Raw genomic sequence first — 21,802 nt, forward strand, 5'->3', positions numbered from 1 at the left:
CTACAGGACGGTCTATAGGACAACACACAGGAAGGTCTACAGGACAGTTTACAGGACAGTCTATAGAGAGGATACAGGACAGTCTATAGAGGGTCTACAGGACAGTCTACAGGACGGTCTACAAGACAGTCTACAGGACAGTCTATAGAGGGTCTACAGGAAGGTCTACAGGACAGTTTATAGTCTATAGAGGGGCTACAGGACAGTCTACAGGACGGTCTATAGGACAACACACAGGAAGGTCTACAGGACAGTTTACAGGACGGTCTACAGGACAGTCTATAGAGAGGATACAGGACAGTCTATAGAGGGTCTACAGGACGGTCTACAGGACAGTCTATAGAGAGGATACAGGACAGTCTATAGAGGGTCTACAGGACGGTCTACAGGACAGTCTACAGGACGGTCTACAGGACGGTCTACAAAACAGTTTACAGGACGGTCTACAGGACAGTCTACAGGACAGTCTACAGGACAGTTTACAGGACAGTCTATAGAGGGTCTACAGGACGGTCTACAGGACAGTCTATAGAGGGTCTACAGGACAGTCTATAGAGGGTCTACAGGACAGTCTACAGGACGGTCTACAGGACAGTCTACAAAACAGTTTACAGGACGGTCTACAGGACAGTCTATAGAGGGTCTACAGGAAGGTCTACAGGACAGTTTACAGGACAGTCTATAGAGGGTCTACAGGACAGTCTATAGAGGGTCTACAGGACAGTCTACAAAACAGTTTACAGGACGGTCTACAGGACAGTCTACAGGAAGGTCTACAGGACAGTCTATAGAGGGTCTACAGGAAGGTCTACAGGACAGTTTACAGGACAGTCTATAGAGGGTCTACAGGACAGTCTATAGAGGGTCTACAGGACAGTCTACAAAACAGTTTACAGGACGGTCTACAGGACAGTCTACAGGAAGGTCTACAGGACGGTCTACAGGACGGTCTGAAAATTCCAAAAATTAAATAAAAATCAAGTTTAGAAGTCAAGAACTATATTTCCGGAGGTCAGACCCTCCCGTTTTGCATAAGGCATAGCATCTGATGGTCAAAGCCTGAACACAGAGGGGGCTACAGGACGGTCTACAGGACAGTTTACAGGAAGGTCTACAAAACAGTTTACAGGACAGTCTATAGAGGGGCTACAGGACGGTCTACAGGACAGTTTACAGGAAGGTCTACAGGACAGTCTACAGGACAGTTTACAGGAAGGTCTACAGGACAGTCTATAGAGGGGCTACAGGACGGTCTACAGGACAGTTTACAGGAAGGTCTACAGGACAGTCTATAGAGGGGCTACAGGACGGTCTACAGGACAGTTTACAGGAAGGTCTACAGGACAGTCTATAGAGGGGCTACAGGATGGTCTACAGGAAGCACACAGGACAGTCTACAGGAAAGCCTAGTGATTAGTGCACGCACCCCATGTACAGGGTTTAAAGTCCACCAGGTGGACAATCCGGGTTCAAATCCGACTTGTGGCTCCTTTCCCACGTCATTCCCCACTCTCTCTCTGATTTATGACTTTATCCACTGTCATATCTCTGATGGAAAGCTTAAAAAGCCCCAAAATATCTTTTGAAAAAAGTGCTTTCAAAGTTCCGAACATCCATAAATACCTTCATCCCCTCTACCCCGACTGAGAAGTCATCTTTCTGACATTTGGAGGAGGAAACATTGATCTGCAGTGTTTCCATGTTATTTTTTGTGATACTGTATCTATTCTCATGAATTGTATTGCCATATTAATACAAATACGGATGATATTTTGTTGAATGTGATCTGTTTAATGCATAATGAAGATGCTCTATGGTAACTCCTTTAAATAATGAGCCTAACTTTGTTCAGATTTTAAATTGAAACGCCCGTCCTAAAATGACCATCATATACTTTGTTATGTAATTAGGTGATTGGTAAATGTTTGATTTTGTCTACGGAATTTAAATCTGAAGTATCTGAATCACATTTATGAATGTGCACCTGTTGCTGACAGCGCTCAGTGTTAGTGTAACAACATTTTGGGTTGTCAGAGGCAACGTGTGTGTACTTACTGTTGGACTGAAGCCAAAAAAACTTGATTTAATAACTGACTTTGTTATGGTTCCAATAAGCTCTAACAACAACAACCCAGGCAGGTAAGACAGGTGGTGTCATGATTTGGTCTTGTTTGGTTTTGTGTTTTGGTGTTTGGGTTTCCATGTTTTGATTTCTCCTGTTCTTCCCTAGTGTTGCTGGCCCTGGACTTTGACTTGGCCGGCCCACAACAATCGGTAAGCGGAAAGTCATCAACGCCTGGCACGGGTGTCACAATACTTTAATCATGACTCATGACACTATACCATCCAAATTACAGCAATAGCACTGATGTTGATCATAACATCATCTATTCCATGCAATCTTATGATTAATTTATTACTCAATAATAATTAACTTATTGCACAAACAATAATGAAAATACACCATTACAAATGTAACTTCTGTATTCAAAGTCTTCAAAGCTTTAACAAAAAAAAAAAAAACTTTAAAAAGTAAAACATTTTATATATACAGTATATAGCCCATTTCTTAATATTACTGCATGTGGCATTTTACACCTAAAATGTTTAAAGTGGAGCTGTTTTAACTACTATAATCATTATTTCACTTTCTTTTATTTCATTTTTAATTTTTTGCATTGTACTGAGCAACACAAACTGGGTATAGATAAAAATGTAGCAACACCTGAATAACATTTGCTAACATCAGCCAGCAAGTAACTCTCCCTCTCTCATGTCATGTTCCATACTTACTTGCCCTGTATCTGTCTGTGGGACTTCCACCAGCTCATCTCTCTGTCCCTCATCATCACATGTGGCCCTACCATGCTGAGGCTGCACAACTGTCTGGCTCACCTCAACACTCTCTTCTTCACTCATGCTGCTAACTTCTTGGATGCTGCTGCTAACGTCAACTTGTGCCTCAGTGCTGCTGCCGGCTGTGCTGCTGAACATTTCAGTGAGCTTGTGACATTTAGCGGCTTCACTTTCTAAATGTCGCATTTTTCTTTCCCTCGCCTTCTCAGCCCCACCCCTTTCTTTGCGTTTTCTATCCATATTTTTGTGCTTCACTACTATTACCAAAGATCGTCTTTGCTGCTACTTCTCCTGCTTCTTCTTCTTCTTCTTCTTTTCTATTAGCTGGTGGGCACCTTACAGTCTATGGTGGGCACGGCGGCTGCCGGCTGGCATCCAACTTAAAGACATATTGTTGCCACCTACCGGACTGGAGTGTGAAACAGTAGATTAGCAGGAAAAAAACAAAAAACAAACTGGTGATGACTGCGTGGCGGCCGCCGGCCGTCCTGGAGTACCGGCCGTTCTGTGATTCTCCAGAACACACAGATGGCCAGTCCGCCCCTGGTCTTCAGTGTTTCCTGTGTAATTTTGCCCTCATTGTTTTCACCTGTGCCGTTAGTCTCACCTGTGTCTGATTACCCCTTGTCTATTTAGTCTCTAGCTGTTTTCGAAACCGCATACTATACTACTAGTACATACTGATTTGGCCAAAATGCAGTATGCAGTATGCAGTATGCAGTATGCAGTATGCAGTATGCAGTATGCAGTATGCAGTATGCAGTATGCAGTATGCAGTATGTGAACAACTGCGAGATCTGCAGTATGCCAAAAATACCAGGATGTCATACTGATTCGGGAAAATTGTACAGTATGCATCGGACCAGTCTACCTCGCATACTGTTTCCCACAATGCAAAGTGCCAGGTCAGAGGTCAAAATGCCGGAGCGCAGCTGTTTGAACTCGTCGGTGGCGGTGACTGAATATCTTGCCACATTATGAACCAATAACAAATATGACTTGTTCATATATTTATAAGTCTTACCACCTCGGATTTTCCTGCTTTGTAGACTGTACAGTGCGTGTGCCACAGCTGGACAAGCAGCTGCAATTACAGGGTCCTTGGCTTGCTCTATTACTACAAATTATTCACAGCTGAGTAAAACCAGTTTAACCGGGGCCAAGCATACCTGCAAAATAACTGACGACTGGCAGTCATACTACATACTACTGTTGAACTCAGTATGCAGTATACAGTATATACTGCATACTGATTTAGATAGTAGTATGCGGTTTCGAAAACAGCCTGTGTTTCTTGTCCTCTGTGTCAGTTCATTGTCGTTTGTCATTATGTCAGATGTTAGTTGTCAGTCGTCAGTTTTCTAGTGTCTCCTTGTGCTTCCTTGCAGCTCCTTGTTTTCTCCTGTTGGATTTTGTTAGGAAGTTTTGTTTGCCTTTTTTTTAAATTAAATACTTTTAGTTTATTCTGCTCTTGGATCCACCTCTCCTTTTTTTTCCAACTGTTCATGACAGGTGGGCTGTTTAAAAATGAATTTGACAAAGATTTGAAGTGTAAGGTTGATGTTTGTCATGTCTTTGTCTTATACAGTGAGGAATAAAGAAAGTGTAGATGTCACGTTTGTGGAAAATGAAGAAGTGGGACCCAATTGAGGAAAACAAAATAGAGATTTATTGTAAACAAAAAGGCAAAAGTCAAAAACAAGGACTACTTTTAGACGTTAGTCCATCAAAATCCAAACACTGGGTAAAACCCAGAAGTTCCCAGGAATCCACACTGCAGACTCAGGGATACAAGGATATGATGAACTGACAACAACACACAGGTGTAGTCTGACACAGGAGAAGACAATCAGGGCGATCAACATGGAGGGAAACCAGGCAAAGGGAGGAAGTAAGACAAGATTGAGGAAATGCACACACAGGGATCAAAGCCACATGAGGGACGATTAAAAAATAAAACAGGAAATTAATTCCAAACACTGAAATTAACCAAATATAAAACTAAACAAGAACAAATTATGGCAGTTGATCTTAAAAACACATTGTATGCAACATGTCTTTTGCCTGTCACAACCTGTTAATCAGGTCAGAATCTCGCCTTACTGTGGATAACACGTATTGTTCATGAAATAAAAACAGATGACTTGTAAAAACATTCACTAGTACTAGTACAGTGTGTGCCCATGAGGACAGGGGGGCCCTCCAACCAGAGTTCATCACCATCATGTCTGCTAGTGTCCCGACGCTTACTCCTCCTCCTCTTTTTTCTCTCCTATCGATGGATAATTCCTCTTCCTTTTTCTTTGTTGACTTTCACTGACAAACTTTTAGTTTCACTGGAAAAATTCATGCAACACTTAGCAGGGCAACAAGAGTGAGTGCTGTCTGATGGGCCCCGTTAGGGAGGTTTCCTACTGTCATTGCAAAATTTGCACATTTGTTCCACTGCTTTGGTTTAACTTTGTGAGCCCTCAGGGGCCCCAGCTGTTGCCTGCTTTATAGCAGCGCCTCTGTATAGCGTGCTACTGGTGCCATTATCAGGATACCTTTTTCACTATTTTTAGAGCCTAGGGGGGAACTTTTCACGTTGCCTACTTTGATCAAACACCGACCTAAAGGGAATTTACCTCAGTTGATTTAGTCTCCTCAGCCAAATTCATTTTGGTAGGAAAATAAACACTAAATCGACGTAAAGGCGGCAGGGTGTCTTTGGGAGGGGTGAATTATGCAGTTTATAACGTCACTGAGAGAAAGGGATCCTGCAGTCGTGCAGATACTTGTAGCTCACAAGTTCTTTAGTAGCTTTCAGCCTTTTCATGAACAGCAAAAGTAAAAGTAAAACTTAACCGCAGCTTTAAGTTTCCTATGAGTTAAAAGTGCAAATAACCCCCAAAAAGGAAAATCTGATTTAGCAGATTATATTCCAGTCATCCAGACTGATTATTAAGGCACAAATTCAGCACCGAAGAACACCTGTTCTTCTCTCTTGGCGATAAGTCCAGGATTTGAGGATTTCACAATTAACCTGCTGTTAGCTTCAAGTGAAAACAGGCCGGCTGTATAGAGAGATTTAGACCACGGTTCCTTGCTGCAAATCACCGTGTCGACTGATGAAAGGAGAGACACATTTTTAACATAACTGTCCCGGGACACAAACACGATGTTGGTGAGTTTCAGCCAATCCCGACACGCCTCTCTCCCACTCTCAAAGGTGATCTGCAGAAAGACTCTGTAGATGCCTGGTATGGGCACCACCAGGCTCCCGCTGGAGTAGCTGAATCCTCCGTGACAGTAAGCATTTCCATCTTCACTCTCCCATTCAAGAAGTCCTAGATCACTTTGGCAACCTCTGGGAGCTGGGAAGGAGAGCAGACGGGCAAACATGAGTTCTTTGCTTTTATGATTCAGCTCTTTCATTTCATAATAAATACAAAACAGAATCTTGCTTTTTGGCTTCTTTTGGAAATATAGCAAATTAAACTTTGTACAAATAACTTAAAAAGTTACAAATCTGCTCACAGAGGTGATAAAAGACCAGTTATTAGAGACTGTATGCATTAAAACAAATCATGACTATATATTATGTCATCATTTAACACTAACATTCAGAATGAGGTTAAAGATTTTGGAGCTTTACTATTCTATATATTCATGACAATGATGGCAAGTGCAACGACTAGAGGAGATTTTAGAGTCAACCTCGAAATGCATGATCAAAACATCTAATGAGCGAATATCTTTAAGAAGAGTCAGACTCTATTCAGATCAGAACTGATGCTCCTCTGAAGAAAAAGTCTGATTTCTGTTTGCTCATATTTACACATGAACTACTGTAAAACTTCAAATAAAGGCCCATCCCAACTTAAGGCCAAGTCCCTTTTAGTAGCCTGGTGTAGCTACATGTTTTTGTTGACACATAAAGGCAGCTCTCAATTAGAGGCCCTTTTGCATTTAGTGTTGATTAGTTAGTAGAATACATGTTTGGAGGAAAAGCAGCAAGTCAGCATGTTTTTGACCTCAGGTGATCGTGCCAGCCATCTTTATTCCCATGTATGTATTCCCATTTATGCTTATCACTGTTTTATTAGGTTTGATCTATGAACACAACTGATGAAAGACTTGAAGCTTGTGTATCAACAACATGACTCCAAACAGCTCAACTCTAAGCCCGATCCCATTGGTCTCACTCAAACATCATTCTCACTCACAGATGTGCAAATCTCTGAACACAAACGGCATCATTTAGCACACCTTGTTCACCAGGAAAAACTGGCCCTTCAAATTGCAACACCCTACACTTCACCAAAACAATGAACATATTTCCAAACACCTTCCTCCATTTGAAAACACAACATGGCCTCAGGAGACCAAAACAAACACAAACATGTACAATGAAGGTGTTTCCAATGGATACCATCAGTGTTTATGTGATGCACATCACAACTATGTGTGTTGTTTGAGTGAAAGGAATCAGTTCATGGTTTTGAGTGCTGTGTTTCATTTTGTAATTCATCAGTGGAGTTTTGACAAAGAAGTTACCTCTTTGTAAGTGAGTGTTTCAAGTTTTGAGAAGTCGAGCCTGGAAATGTTAACGTTTGGGAAAAACTTTGATCAATAAATCAATAATTATAAGTGCAGTATGATTTACCGGTCAGCATGGCACTTGGACTGTTGAAGGATCTCGGTTGCTCTTGTAAGTCGATGAGGCCTGCACAAGAAATTAAAAAAAATTGTTTAACACAATGATGAATGATTGCTATTACATGCCTAAATATATATATATATATATATATATATATATATAGGCCTACCCTTTTTCTGTAAATTATAGACAAGATTTACCTGCTGAATGGCTGTAAGGCTGCATCGTGTCCTGGAAGGAAACCAACACAGACGTATTAATCATTTCAATAATCACCAAGCTAAAAACGATACTTTAATCAGAAGCAAGGGCGTATCGTTACAGTTGAATCAGACTATCCCAAGTTTATGCAAATGCAAATTATACAGCAAATGCCTATTCATTTTTACACATGACACCAACAATAGTTCAAATATCGCTATGCAACAAGGATGTGAATTTCAGCCTGTATGAATGTATCTCTATCACTCACAGGGCTAAGGCTGCTCCAGTCGACACAAGCTGTGCCCTGAGACTTCAGCTGCATTGCTAATGACTTATGACAGTGGAGTGAAGATTCATTTGAAGACACAGAATTTGTAATGCCTCTGATGATTTTTATTTGGAGTATTGATGAGTTGTTAACATCTTGGCCTTCGTTCTTTGTTTTTTGTTTTATTTAGTCTTTATTTATTTATAGCCTACCTAGGCTCGTGATTGTTATAGCCTATACTTGACTTTTCACAGAAACAAACTACTCAGACTTTTCTTAGATCCAAGAACAAGAATGTTAACTTAATTTTTCTGAATGATTTAAATAATGTTTATATTGGGAGAAAAAAAGATGTCTTGTTACTGTGAAAACCTGGACCTCTCTGTAAAATAGGAATACTTAGCCTAATGACGATAGACATTAGACATTAGACATTAGACATTATTAGATTTATTAGATTATAACATGTAGGCTATTATTATCATCACTATTAGTATTTGCCTTTCCTCTTCAGAATGTACCTGTGGTTTCATTTTAAGTTATTTACATGCAGTAATAATGTCTCGTTACAACCACAACCGAACCTGCGTGGCTGAACTTTGCTGCGTGACAAACCTACTCGAATTCTATCAGGCGAAGAAGAAAGAACGCCTGGTTACTAAGCAACGGTACTAACAGAAATGACAAGATGTCTTCGTCCTGTCTCCTACACCCATCAAACTTTATCAAATGTGACACCTTACAATATGCGATGTACTTTTTGAGTATCAGCTGGCAGCTTTAACACGACTTGACTAGGGTTTACTAACATCACAACAGGAAACAAACTTTGACCAGAAAGTGTGCTGACGTTAGCGAAATAGTTTAAACCAAAACATTATTTAGCCTAGACTGTCTTTCAGGGATTTTAAAAAAGCACGGACACATGCAAAGCCACAGCTCTTCAGTACAACTAGCCTACAGGCTTACCTCTGTGCCCGCTGGATGACCTCGTCCTCGGAGCTCAGCCGCGGTCAGGAGAGCCAAACCCGCTAAAACCAGAAGAAGAGTCAGGACCACACAGCGGGACATCCGGATAGATCTCAATTGTTCCTGTCGGAGAAGTTGAAGCAAAGCGTTCTGCACATAGTCTTCCTCCATCCCGCTGGTTTGTTTGACTGTAGTGCGGATCAGCAGCCTTCTCCCATCCTTTGCCTCCATTTATCAGGGTGGTGTCGCCCACGTTCAACATTTCTGCAGAGGTAGGGAGTCTCGAGTCAAGCGAGTTTCACTGTGGACTCCTCCAACTTCCTCTTTCTCAGATAAAACACAGCATGAAACTACCGCTACAACTAACCGAGATTAAAGTCGTAAATTAACGAGTTCGAGACCAGCCTGCGCGAACATGATGAAAGTAGAACTCTTAAAGTCTTTAAAGAATAAAAGAATAAAGTGGTTATTTTAGTTTATATCAGAAGAGCAGCAGCATTCTGTTCTCAAATGACAAACATGGAACAAGGTTTCACTAATATGGAAATAGACTGCTTCCTTGTGTAGTCGGTAGAAACAGTTCAAGAGAAGTTTTCACTTCAACTTGTAAGAACTTGTTTATCCTGAACTTGTTTATCTGTAAAATGATGAACAGAACACAAACTGTCTCTGCATATGAGACACTTTAACAAGGCAGACTGATAACAGACACATAGTTGTGTTGGAGCTTTACTTATGCAGATATGAAACTACACATGCTTTTGGCACATCATCATCTTCACATTGTCATAAAATATCAGCACCCTAAAAAGATACTGCAAGAAACTGAAGAAAGAACCACACTGACTTGGAGGAAGTTTTCTGCAGAGGAAAAGACTTTAAGAGTTCTACTTTCAACCTTTTGCGCAGGCTGGTTTTAAACTCGTTAATTTACGACTTTATTCTCATAAATTTACAACTTTAATCTCATAATTAAAAAAGAATAAAACATTTTAACGTGGCCCTAATCCTTCATCAACTTTATAACAAATTAGTAGCGTTTCGGCTCATGGCCTTCATCAGGGTCATCAAGAAACAGATTGCAAACATAGCTTAAATAGGGTAGGTACAAAATTTAGAAAATGAATAAGTCTGCATCCCTGCATCCTGCTCTTGAAGGGGTTTTCATTCTCATTTCAAATGTGACCTTGGCAATGTGAGTTAGACCCCAGGAAAACCATTAAAATAATCAGACATGCCTCCAGCATTGGTCTAATGCTGTTTCACAAACAGAACGTGCACACAATTAGCCGTTTAATTGGTTGGCAACAACAACGTAAAGAAGTGTGTGTTTGTGCTGTGACATTACGCCTTAGTGTTGTGTAGGAGAGGAGGCAGATAGCTGCCAGCGAGTCATTTGGCTGCAAGTGTGCTCAGGAGACTGTCATGATTTGGTTTTGTATTTGGGTTTCCCTGTTTTATACCAGTGTTGCGTGTTTCCCTTGTGTTAATATTCCCTAGTGTTGCTGGTTTTTCCCTTGTGTGTTTCCTAGTTTTGTCTTCAGTGTTTTCTGTTTTGTTTTGTGATTTATTATTCTTGAGTTCTGGGTGTTTCATGATTTAGTTTGTAGTTGTCCTCAGTGTTTCTTGTATTCCTGCCTCTGTGTTTCTCAGTGTGAATGCCCTGATTGTCCTCACCTGTGTCTTGTTAGTCTCACCTGTGTTTGATTACCCCTATGTCTATTTAGTCTCTGTGTTTCATCCCCTCTGTGTCAGTTCAGTGTATGTTGTGTGTTGTTGGAATGTCAGTTTTGCTCGTGCGCCTCTGTGGCTGCCTGTTTTTGATTCCTGTGTATTTTGTTGAACTTTTGGAATTGACTTTTGTTGCCTTTGGCCTTTCTGTTCAATTAAATGTTTTTGGTATCGACATTTGGGTCCCCCTCCCTTGTTTTTCCAACCGCTCGTAACAGAGACTTGATGTTGGGAAACTTCAGAGTAATCCGTCTTTGGGTTTATCCATGAGGCCTTAGTTTGCTCGTAATAGTTGTTTTTATGTTTGTTTTGTAAAGGAAGCTTGTTTGAGTTCTTCTTTTTTTTTTTTTTTAGTTCCTTTTTCGTAAGTTTGTAAATGAATCTATTTTTAAATGAGTTTATATTCACTGTGGACTTTTGAACATTAGGTCCTTAGCATCCAAATCTCTTTTAGTGAATGATCTGATATCAGATCAGCTTATTGATTTACTTTTTTTGACTGAAACCTGGCTGTGTCAAGATGAATATGTTAGTTTGAATGAATCCACTCCTCCCAGTCATTTTTGTACTCGTATACCTCGAGACACCGGACGAGGTGGTGGAGTAGCAGCTATTTTTAATTCTGGTCTTCTAGTTAACCCTCGACCAAAACTAAAATTTTTCTTCTTTTGAAAGCCTTGTTCTTAGTTTTTCACATCCAGTCTCAAGAACCTTTCAGCCAGTTCTAGTTGTTGTAGTTTACCGTCCTCCTGGCCCATATTCTGAGTTTCTATCTGAATTTGCAGAATTTTGATCAGATTCAGTCCTGAGCAGTGATAGAATAATAGTTATAGGTGACTTCACTATCCATGTGGATGTTGATAATGATAGCCTGAGCACAGCTTTCATGTCACTATTAGACTCTATTGGTTTCACCCAGGTGGTAAACGAACCTACTCATCGTTTTAACCACACCCTGGATCTTGTTTTAGCTTATGGCTTTGAAATCCATAACCTTACAGTTTTCCTAGAAAATCCTCTGCTATCAGACCTTTTTTTTTATTACATTCGATTTTGTCCTACCAGAATTACTTCTGCCTGGAAGAGGTGTGCTCTCTAGAAGTTTGTCGGATAGTGCTGTTGCTAGATTTAAGGACGTTTTTTCAGCTGTTTTTGATTCAGTACTGTGTTTCAACCCAGTTGGAAACTCTTATGATAGCTTTAGGCCCTCTCAACTAGATCAGTTTGTTGATAGTGCAGTGTATTCGCTGAGAGTTATTCTGGATTCGATTGCTTCCCTGAAACAGAAGGTTGTCAAGCAGCGGAGAGTGGCTCCATGGTTCAACTCAGAAACCCGTACTCTAAAACAATCGTTGCGGAATTTTGAAAGAATATGGCGCTCGACCAAAACGGTAGAATCTCGTTTATTCTGGCAGGATAGTCATAGAAGATATATGAAGGCTCTACGTCACGCCCGAGCTGCCTACTACTCCTCTCTAATTGAGGAAAACAAAGGCAATCCTAGATACCTTTTCAGCACTGTAGCCAGGCTGACAGAGAGTCATGGCTTCATTGAGCCTTGTATTCCTCTAGCCCTCAGTAGTAATGACTTCCTGAGCTTTTTCAACAACAAAGTTCTAGACATCAGAGACAAAATTGGTAACCTCCTGCCCTTGCCTGGTGCGGATACGTCTGATACGGCAGAGACAGTTCCAGGACCAGATATTAGTCTCGACTGTTTTTCTCCAATCGACCTTTCAGAGCTATATTCCATTTTTTCTGCGTCGAAACCGTCAACCTGTGTTTTGGACCCAATCCCAACCAAGCTGTTTAAGGAAGTCTTTCTCTTAGTTAGCAACTCTATATTAGATAGGATCAATTCGTCTTTACTGGCAATATGTACCCCAGGCATTTAAAGTAGCGGTAATCAAACCTCTACTTAAAAAGCCTACTCTGAACTCAGGAACTCTGGCTAACTACAGGCCTATATCCAACCTTCCTTTTTTCTCGAAGATCCTGGAGAAGGTGGTAGCTAAACAGCTGTGTGACTTTCTCCATGACAACAGTTTATTTGAGGAGTTTCAGTCAGGATTTAGAGTCCACCATAGCACTGAGACTGCACTAGTTAGAGTTACAAACGATCTACTTCTAGCCTCAGACAGGGGACTTCTGTCTGTGCTCGTCTTGTTAGATCTTAGTGCTGCTTTTGACACCATTGACCATCGGATCCTGTTGTACAGACTGGAGCATTTGCTTGGAATTACAGGGACTGCTTTAAGTTGGTTTGAATCCTACTTATCAGACCGATCTCAGTTTGTACATGTTAATGATGAGTCCTCTATGCACACTAAAGTTTGCCATGGAGTCCCACAAGGTTCAGTGCTTGGACCAATTCTCTTTACATTATATATGCTTCCTCTGGGAAATATTATGGGGAAACACTCCATACAGTTTCATTGTTATGCAGATGATACTCAGCTTTATGTATCAATGAAGCCCGATGGCACCAGTCAGTTATGTCAGCTAGAAACGTGCCTTAAGGACGTTCGGACCTGGATGACCAGAAATGTTTTGCTCCTTAACTCAGACAAGACTGAAGTTATTGTGCTAGGCCCTAAGAACCTCAGAGATACTTTTTCTAGTGATTTGATTGTCCTTAGTGACATCAGCCTGGCATCTAGCACCACTGTTAGGAATCTAGGAGTTCTTTTTGATCAAGATGTGTCTTTTAGCTCTCACATTAGTCAAGTTTCAAGAACAGCCTATTTTCACCTTCGTAATATATCCAAGATTAGGAATATCCTGTCGCAAAATTCATGCATTTGTTACCTCCAGACTGGATTATTGTAACTCTCTTTTGTTAGGGTGCTCTGGCAAATCTCTAAAGACTCTTCAACTGGTCCAGAACGCTGCAGCTCGTGTACTGACCAGAACCAGGAAATGGGACCACATCACTCCTGTCCTGGCTTCTCTGCACTGGCTCCCTATACAGTCTAGAATAGAATTCAAGATCCTTCTTCTCACCTACAAAGCTCTAAATGGCTGAAGGAGCTACTAGTGCCGTACTGTCCCTCGAGAGCGTTGCGGTCCTGGAGTGCAGGCCTGCTGGTAGTATCTACAGTCTCCAAGTGTACTATGGGGGGTAAAGCCTTCAGTTATCGGGCTCCTCTCCTCTGGAACCGCCTTCCAGCCGGGGTCCGGGAGGCAGACACAGTCTGTATTTTTAAGAATAGACTTAAAACTTTCCTTTTTGATAAATCTTATAGTTAGTGCTGGTGTAGACCAGCTCTTAGTTATGCTGCTATAGGCTTAGACTACCGGGGGAACTGGCACCTTGAGCTCCTCTCTCTCTGTGCATATACAGTACATCATACTACTGCATTTATCTATCTGTAAATCTCAGTCACTAACCACCTACTTTCCTGAGAGCTCTTGAGCTCTCTTAGGCTCCTCAAGATCGTTGGTTGACGGCCTGCCAGAACAATCTGTGACAGTGATCAAATAAAAAAAATTAAAAAAACAGTGAGAGAAACCAACACAACAGTTAAACCCATTTTTATTGGAGAGTTGAGCTTTGACTTTTGGGGGGATTATTTACATCATCGTATTCTTGGTTTTGTGACGTGGGTGGTGCATTTTGTAGTCCTGCAGCTGTGTTCATGGCATAGTCGGCTGAGAATAAGAAATCAAATAGAAATTACAAAAAGCTGTGGGCTGACTGCGACGTCACACCCAGCCGGGACAGAGTGAAAGGTCGGGAGCTTGTCGAGTGACAGTGTACACAGTATTCTAGCTGTACAATAATAGTGCTACTATTCACATTCATCTGTACAATAATTATATTTACAGTGATCACATTAGGGAAAGAGCCAGTACCTGAGGAGTTAGTTCCATAATTAGCTCTACTCATTCACTGTGGTTAAATGAAGCGCACCCAACCAATGCTAATCCAAACAACACATAAAACAAGGATCCGCGTCCAGGACCAGGAGGGAAGCTTTGGAGTCCATCACTCCGACAGCAAATCCCTCTTTGAGCTGATGCAACTTGATTGTAGGAGATTGGGACGCTCTTACCATCGGACACCCGAGTCACAAACCCAACCCTTGACATAAGCATTTGTAAATGGTTTGTTCAACTTTTGCTGAGGTAGACAGCAAAGAGCAGATTAGATAAGCGAGTCGATTGTGGTGGTGTTCCGCGAGCCGAGGAGGATGAGTCACTGCCCTTGCAGCAGTGCGAGTTTGTAGTAGTTCCTGAAAAACGAAACACTCCTCTAAGATACTTCAAGGTGAGCTGGCACACTTAGAAAAAAAAAAAAAAGACAGGAAGCTATTAACAAAAGAGGAGGTCATCACAATGCTCGTGCCAGCAGCCTTACACCCCCCCACGACTCTCTCCAAAATCACAGAAACTATACATAAAAAAACATACTGGCCAATTCAAATGACTATTTCGACAGCACATCAGATAAAACACCATGAATAAACACGTCTTACATGTGCAGCATTTCTCCCGAGAATGAAAACATCAACCAATAAATAATAGCAGAATAAAAATTCATTAAATAACAATCATTGTCTCAGGTTTAAGACCACTGCTCCAGTGATCCGGTTATAACTTAAACAGTCTGAAGTCCATTTTCTTTAAAAATATCTGAAATGCTAGGCTGCCCGCGAGTCCTCTTAACTTTGTGTTTCAGCAGACAGGTGTATGTGTGCACCTGCACTCAAGCCAATCACTTAACTCATCTGCAGAACAGCGCCCTCTGCAGGCACAACTCCAACAAAACACTTATGTCTTTGGACCCATTTCACTAATTCCACACAAAAATCATATCAAAATGGGAAAATGTTTTAAGTGGAAGTCTGTCTGTCTCTCTCTCTCTTCCCCGTCTTTGATCACTTTGACCAGCTTGATCTCACCGTCAGTTGGAAAACGTGTTGGGAAGTGCTGCAGACCAGCAGGGCAAAAAAAAGCAGTCAAACATGTGGAGCTTTGGATTTGGTACTTTCCAGCAGCTTTGTGTCGTCGGTACATCTGGCTGTGCTAGTCTTGGGATAGATGCCGTGCTAAGCCTTGTAGCAGTTGCCCTGCGTGGTGAGGGCCAGCTGGCCATTGGGCGCCACCTCGTTGGCCTCGTCCTCCAGCAGGCCCGACACGTCAGCGTTGGGGATGCTGTCGTGGTAGCTGCTGAAGCTGATGTTGTCCTCTTTCAGTTCTATGGTCCAAAAGGGGGCGTTAAGCTTGCGGTTCTGGTACTCCCGGTAGGTGTACACGCCTCCGACAAAGCCCAGGAGCAGCAGCACCACCAGGATGATGACGGCCAGGATGATGATGTTGAACTGGGTCCAGGAGACCTCGGTCAGGGCGGCCGTGGTGTTGTCAGTGGGGCTGCTCAGGCTAGTCAGCAGGGCCTGAGTGGTGGCAGCGGTGCTCAGCGCGTTGCTCGTGTTGCCGCTGGACGTGGAGGCGGGGCGGCCTCTCGCCGTGGAGGTCAAAGTGGTGCTGGTGGTGGGCGTGGAGGGGTGGGGTGTGCTCGACGTGGGGGCCTCTGTTGTTGTGGTTGCAGCAACTGGTGTGGGAACAATCCGCGGTGCTGAGGAAAGAAAAAATCTGAGTTTAGTTCAGGGACAAAATGTAATTCAACTTTTACGTTTTATGTAGCACTACAGGGATTCTTGAATAAAGTACACTTTAGGTTTCCTATTACGCCTTTCAGTCATGTCAAAATAAAAGAATCCCTCAAAAAGTCGTCAGAATTAAACAAAAAATATTCATCTCATGTACCACTTCACATATTTCAACAGTGACTGTGGTAGGTAGTAACCTTAGTGCACTGTAAAATTAAGTATATTTGAGACGCCAAAGTCCTCCAGGTGGGCGGCCCAGGTTCAAATCTGACCCGTGGCTCCTTTCCCGCATGACGCATGTCACTCCTCTCTCTCTCTCTCTCTCTCTATCCCATTTCTGATTCTATCCACAGTCCTGTCTTTAAATAAAGGCATACAAAGCTAGCTGTGTTGTTGCATAGCTTTAGGGTTTATTGTATCTTTATACATATATTTAAAAAGCAAAATGCCAAAAATAACATATCCTACAACTGCTCGCATTCTGCAGTACGCAAGACAGTATGCTGTGGTGTGAAAACTCCTGCATGTTGGATTATTAATCCCATCCACCAACCAGCTGATGATGAAACAAAGGTGAAATGTTCAGCCAACATAAAAGTCCTCAATGTCAGTAAACAGCTCGAGGGTTTAGACCTTATAGGGATAACTGAAAAGTCCACTTGGAGCTCGGCCTCAGTCATAAAAAGGATTTCACATGCACCTGCACTCAATCCAATCACTAAACTCATCTGCACAACAGCGCCCTCTGCAGGCACAACTCCAACAAAACACTTATGTCTTTGGACCCATTTCACTAATTCCACACAAAAATCATATCAAAATGGGAAAATGTTTCAAGTGGAAGTCTGTCTCTCTCTCTCTCTCCTCCCCGTCTTTGATCACTTTGACCAGCTTGATCTCACTGTCTCACTATAGGGATAACTGAAAAGTCCACTTGGAGCTCGGCCTCAGTCATAAAAAGGATTTCACATGTACCTCTCTAACAACAGTCTGGTCTATAGTATATCCATGATACCGTTCAGGTACTTCCTCGCACAGGAAATAAAAACGTACATCACATTAAGTATGAAATGATATCCTCTGTTCAAGCAAACATTCTGATGCTGTTCATCCTTACTTGGGCGGGTGCAGTTGTGTGCTCGGGCGTCCCCTATGAAGCCCGCAGCACAGAGCTGGCACTGGGGCCCCGTGGTGTTGTTGACGCAGCGAAGGCAGTTGCCGGTGTCGGGGTGACAGAGCTGGACGGGGCCCTGAGGGTCTGCGTTCCCGCTGCAGTCACATGGAACACAAACCCCCGAGGATTTGTAGAAACCTGCGCTGCACTGGTCACACTGCGGGCCGCTGTACCGAGGAAGGCACTGGTCACACACCGGGGAGCCACTGGGATCTGCACAGGAACAAGAGAAGACGCACATTTAGCGTAACAACAGCCAATCACACAGCTACATCATTAGACTAATGATATGATACCACTCCTTCTTAAGCTCTCCTGGTGTTTGATTTAAAAAAAGGTTGGAGCACAAGTATAGTCACAGGAATTATTTACAACATATTATTATTATTTTATTTATTTATTATTATTATTACACAAAATAAAAAACAAACAAACTGGATCCTCAGGATCCATAACAACAAAAAAATAACTCATAATATAGTTCATGTTCAAAAGGGATAGTAAGAAGTTAAAAACTTGGTCCTACCCCTTCTTATTTTTGTGCTTTATTCACAGAAAACAAAAAATGTTTTCATCAATCAGTGTATGATATATATATATATATATATATATATATATATATATATATAGTAAAATATTTTTTTAATGTAAAGTTTAAGCTTTTAGATCGAGTTGTAGGGAGACCCATCCAAACATGCATGCGGTTTTCTGAATGAACAGCATGATTTTAATAAGCCACAAGGGGGCTCCAGATGACAGGATATGGATCATGATAGAGAGTCGTGTTTTATCCACAGAAAGCAGCTTTCTACCCTGTTAGCCTGAAAAAGTCAAACCATTTCAGACAGACATAAAGACAAAAGCAATGAGAAAAAGTGTAAAGTCAAGAAGAAAAGTCTAACTTGTGTGTGTGTTTGGTTTGACAACAAAATGTTCTATGTTTTTTTGCATTCTAGGAATTAAGGCCAGAGTTTGAGAATTATGACACCACGTTGTGAGTAAAGTGAAAATGTGTTGACGTCAAAATGATGAGAATTGTATTGGAACTAGCCTAATAATAATGTCTTGTGCGCCCCATGTACAGAGGCTAAAGTCTGACCTCGGCCCTTTTGTCATATCATCCCCCCACTCTCTCTCCTCCCAACTTTTCCTCTCTCTCTTCAGCTGCCCTGTCCAATTAATGCAAGAAGGCCCAAAAAAATTACTTTAAAAAAAAAGATGAGAATATATTTTTCATCACAGTATTGAACTTGACACTTGAGCTTTCAGACATGAGAACAATGAAGTTTAGACCGTACAGAGTATAAAGACAAACTGTGAAGAATAAAAAATAATCTCATAGTGAACAGTTAGGAAGTTCACCCTCAACTGTTTGACATTTTTTGGCTTTATTGTCATGAATAGTTATGAACACATCTTGCTTTGTTAGAGAGGAATACGTCAGCAGATCTCTACCAAACATCTTTTGGACTGACTTGTCTCCACGATGAAAACACCAAATTAGGGAACATCTTCTGGATGAATGCAGCTCATCCTTTAAGTCTGGATCAAAACATTTAAACTCTCAACATGAAGGAAAATCTTCTGATTCTGAATAATGTTTCTTAAGGCTGTGTGGGTTGTCCAAAAGCGTCCTGGCGTTCCTTTACGTTTTATATTTTCTTACCTTTGATAACTTATCTCTCATGCTGTGTTTTTGCAGATATCTTGTGCAATATAGATGGTGTTGTTGGTATGTGCCTTTCTGTTTCCATGTGTATGTGTTTATCATAACCCTCTTTTTTATCCATGACAGAAGAATCAACCAGGTTACCTCCTACAGGTCTACACCTAGATAACCTGGAATCTGGATAACTCATGTGGATCATTTGTGTTCTCGTTTACGGCAAAGACTGTACTTCTGACATAGACTCTGGGTGTTTTGTGTCGACCATAAGATCATGTTTTTGTCTTATCAAGCCGTGTAGGAGAGTATCCTTAGATACGGGATGTCAGCGTGGTACGGTAACCTCTCTTTTCAGTTCAGTTTAAATCTTTAAAGAACTGCTTTAAAGATTATTTTGTTCCCATACCAATCAAAATTCAGAATAATGTTTGTGAGGTTGTGTTGGTTCTCCATGGTTTTCCTCTATGTTTTAATATTTTCTTACCTTTGTTATCTTATATCTCATGCTGTGTTTTTGCAGATATCTTGTTTTTACATTGGTCTGTGCCTTTCTGTTTACAAGTGGATGTGTTTTTTTATATTGTTTATTTTCATTGATTCTAGTGGAAGCAGCTGATTGTTTGGCAGCACTTGGACTCCAAGACACATTTCCCCAAGGGGATAATAAAGTGTATGTAATGGTATCATAACCCTGAAGCTGCCTGGAGGATTCTACTGAAGCAATGCTGATGTCTTTCTTCGCTTTCCATTTACTCGTCACTGATCTCCACACTGTTCACATGCATAATTTTTTTGGACGCCTCTCCACGGCTCTGAGAAGATCACACATGAATAAGATCTAAAAAGTGGAGCGTCGTGGACTTTGAATCCATCGCACTTCCTTACGAGGTTCTTCATCAGTAATGTACACAGGTCGTTTAAAAAGGGTCCGCTTTCTCCTGCACCCTCTTCTTCCTGGTAACATGATGCAAATGTGATCAACAGTACATCTTATAGTTTACGCCGCAGCACCGTGTCCCAAAGGATAGCTTCTAATAGCATTTATAGATGTCTCTTCTGTTTGAGCATGACATGCTAACAAACAGTCGTCTTATTCAGGAGGTTTTTAAATGCTCATGCTGGCCGTGCTGTTGCATAGATTTTGGGTTATGCAATATTCATTTTACCTTGAAGTATGAGCCGGAGTTTATTGTCTTTCTAGTTTCTGATCAATAAAAATACGTGTGAAATATTTTTCAGATTCTCCAAATTCATGCAAACTTCCGTCTGGATAAAGACCGAATAGGAAAGCTAGATGACTTAAAATATCATCAGGATACAAATGTTCATATCAGTCGATATCGATAACTATCCAGATAAATGTCCTTCACTATTTCTTTCAAATTTAAAAGTCTGTTTTTTTGCTCCTGAGTGAAAGTTGAAGAAACCAGATGGTTAATTGTTAATTATTCTTTATTGTCACAGCATGACAAACTCTATTTGAACAGTCATAAGCTCAGTGCTGGAAAACTCTGTGAAAAGTTATATCGCCATTAGCGTTGTTGTTTTATCACACAGGCCGAGATGGAATGGATAAATATGATCCTGCTTTTGTCGCCAAAATAGACACAACATGAAAGTTCCTCACAGGAGCTTAAACAGGAAGTCACAGTAGCCGACGTATCTTCCACATGACGGATATAACATTGGTCTATACAGGAACTGTCTGCTATGACATAACAATTTTACGTCGACACATAAATATATAAATATCTTTCACCTTCTTTTTTAAATATATAAATATATAATTCCCATGTGTTTGTTTTTGGCCAATCTGGAAACCCAAGGTGATCATGTCCCAGAGATTTTGCCTTCAAAGGAGATTACAATACCCAACAATCTCATGCAGGACATCCAGGCCAAGACTTCCTTTTCTACCTTTGTCTTTTTAATCTCTTTGTTTACAGTTTTAAGGAGTGAGTGCAGAAGAGAAATAATAGGAACAACCAAAAATACCTGATGAGCTAATGGGAACTGTGAGCCAGGCAGTGAATGTTTTTAAAGAGACATTTCAGTCGGTGCAGGGCCTCTTGAACTGTGAGATTTGTGCAGCTTATTCTTATTCCTGATGCTGCTAAAGCTCCCTTTGCCTCTTTTTCACTTCTCTGCAGCGTTGTTAGCACCCAACATTAACTAAAATATATAAAAAGACAACCTCTCTGTTTCAATAAATAAACTGTCTGCTCTGTTTGACGTTTACTCTGCGTTCAACCATGGAGATGCACCGCGTAAAGGTAAGGCAACCCCACTTAGACAGACCACATGCAGAACCACACAAGCACTGCTTTAGTCTTTCTTATGGAATTTTAGAAAATAAAATAAAATCATCAGCTGACTAACAAGACAGTCATAGAAATGTAGTGGAGTCAAAAGTCACAAGTTTCCCCCGAAAAAATAATTCTCAAGTAGATTCACTTTGTTACTGTCCACCTTTGCTAACAGGATTTTGGCAAATAGCTGATTGTGGAAATGATTCCTGTGCAGCTCCGTGCACTGAGTGATGCTCTGCACGGAGACTCTCCTCAGCACAGTCCTAATTGCTGAATGATTTAGACACAGATAACTGCCTTCCATTGGCCTAGATGTTGGCGGTCACATGACTGCGTTTGTATTCCAGCACTGAACAGGCTGCTCCTGATAA

The 21,802-nt window shown here is 41.3% G+C and overlaps 2 protein-coding genes and 1 long non-coding RNA gene across 3 annotated transcripts in view; 1 reads left to right on the plus strand and 2 right to left on the minus strand.

The window, feature by feature from the left end:
• The first annotated feature begins 1,994 nt into the window (after positions 1 to 1,994).
• On the plus strand, positions 1,995 to 4,471 carry LOC114920908 (uncharacterized). Its single transcript, XR_003809201.2, has 3 exons — positions 1,995 to 2,139; positions 2,231 to 2,274; positions 2,827 to 4,471. It is a non-coding gene; the product is annotated as an uncharacterized lncRNA (long non-coding RNA).
• Positions 4,472 to 4,502: 31 nt separating this feature from the next.
• Positions 4,503 to 9,393, minus strand: LOC109992738 (tumor necrosis factor ligand superfamily member 15). Its single transcript, XM_020645472.3, has 4 exons — positions 8,940 to 9,393; positions 7,699 to 7,729; positions 7,505 to 7,564; positions 4,503 to 6,212 (listed from the first exon to the last, which is right to left on the minus strand). The coding sequence occupies exons 1-4, from the start codon at positions 9,168 to 9,170 to the stop codon at positions 5,800 to 5,802; spliced, it is 735 nt and encodes a 244-aa protein (XP_020501128.1). The 5' UTR covers positions 9,171 to 9,393; the 3' UTR covers positions 4,503 to 5,799.
• A 4,795-nt stretch (positions 9,394 to 14,188) lies between these two features.
• The window catches only part of si:ch211-158d24.2 (multiple epidermal growth factor-like domains protein 9), a 42,651-nt gene continuing 35,037 nt past the window's right edge, over positions 14,189 to 21,802 (minus strand). Inside the window, exons 5-6 of the mRNA XM_020645471.3 lie at positions 17,400 to 17,669; positions 14,189 to 16,248 (exon numbers count right to left, since the gene is read on the minus strand). Coding sequence (XP_020501127.2) covers positions 15,722 to 16,248; positions 17,400 to 17,669 — 797 coding nt within the window. The 3' untranslated portion in view covers positions 14,189 to 15,721. The remainder of the gene's footprint in view (positions 16,249 to 17,399; positions 17,670 to 21,802) is intronic.

This window comes from Labrus bergylta, chromosome 2 (assembly GCF_963930695.1).
Source record: "Labrus bergylta chromosome 2, fLabBer1.1, whole genome shotgun sequence".
NCBI lineage: Eukaryota > Metazoa > Chordata > Actinopteri > Labriformes > Labridae > Labrus > Labrus bergylta.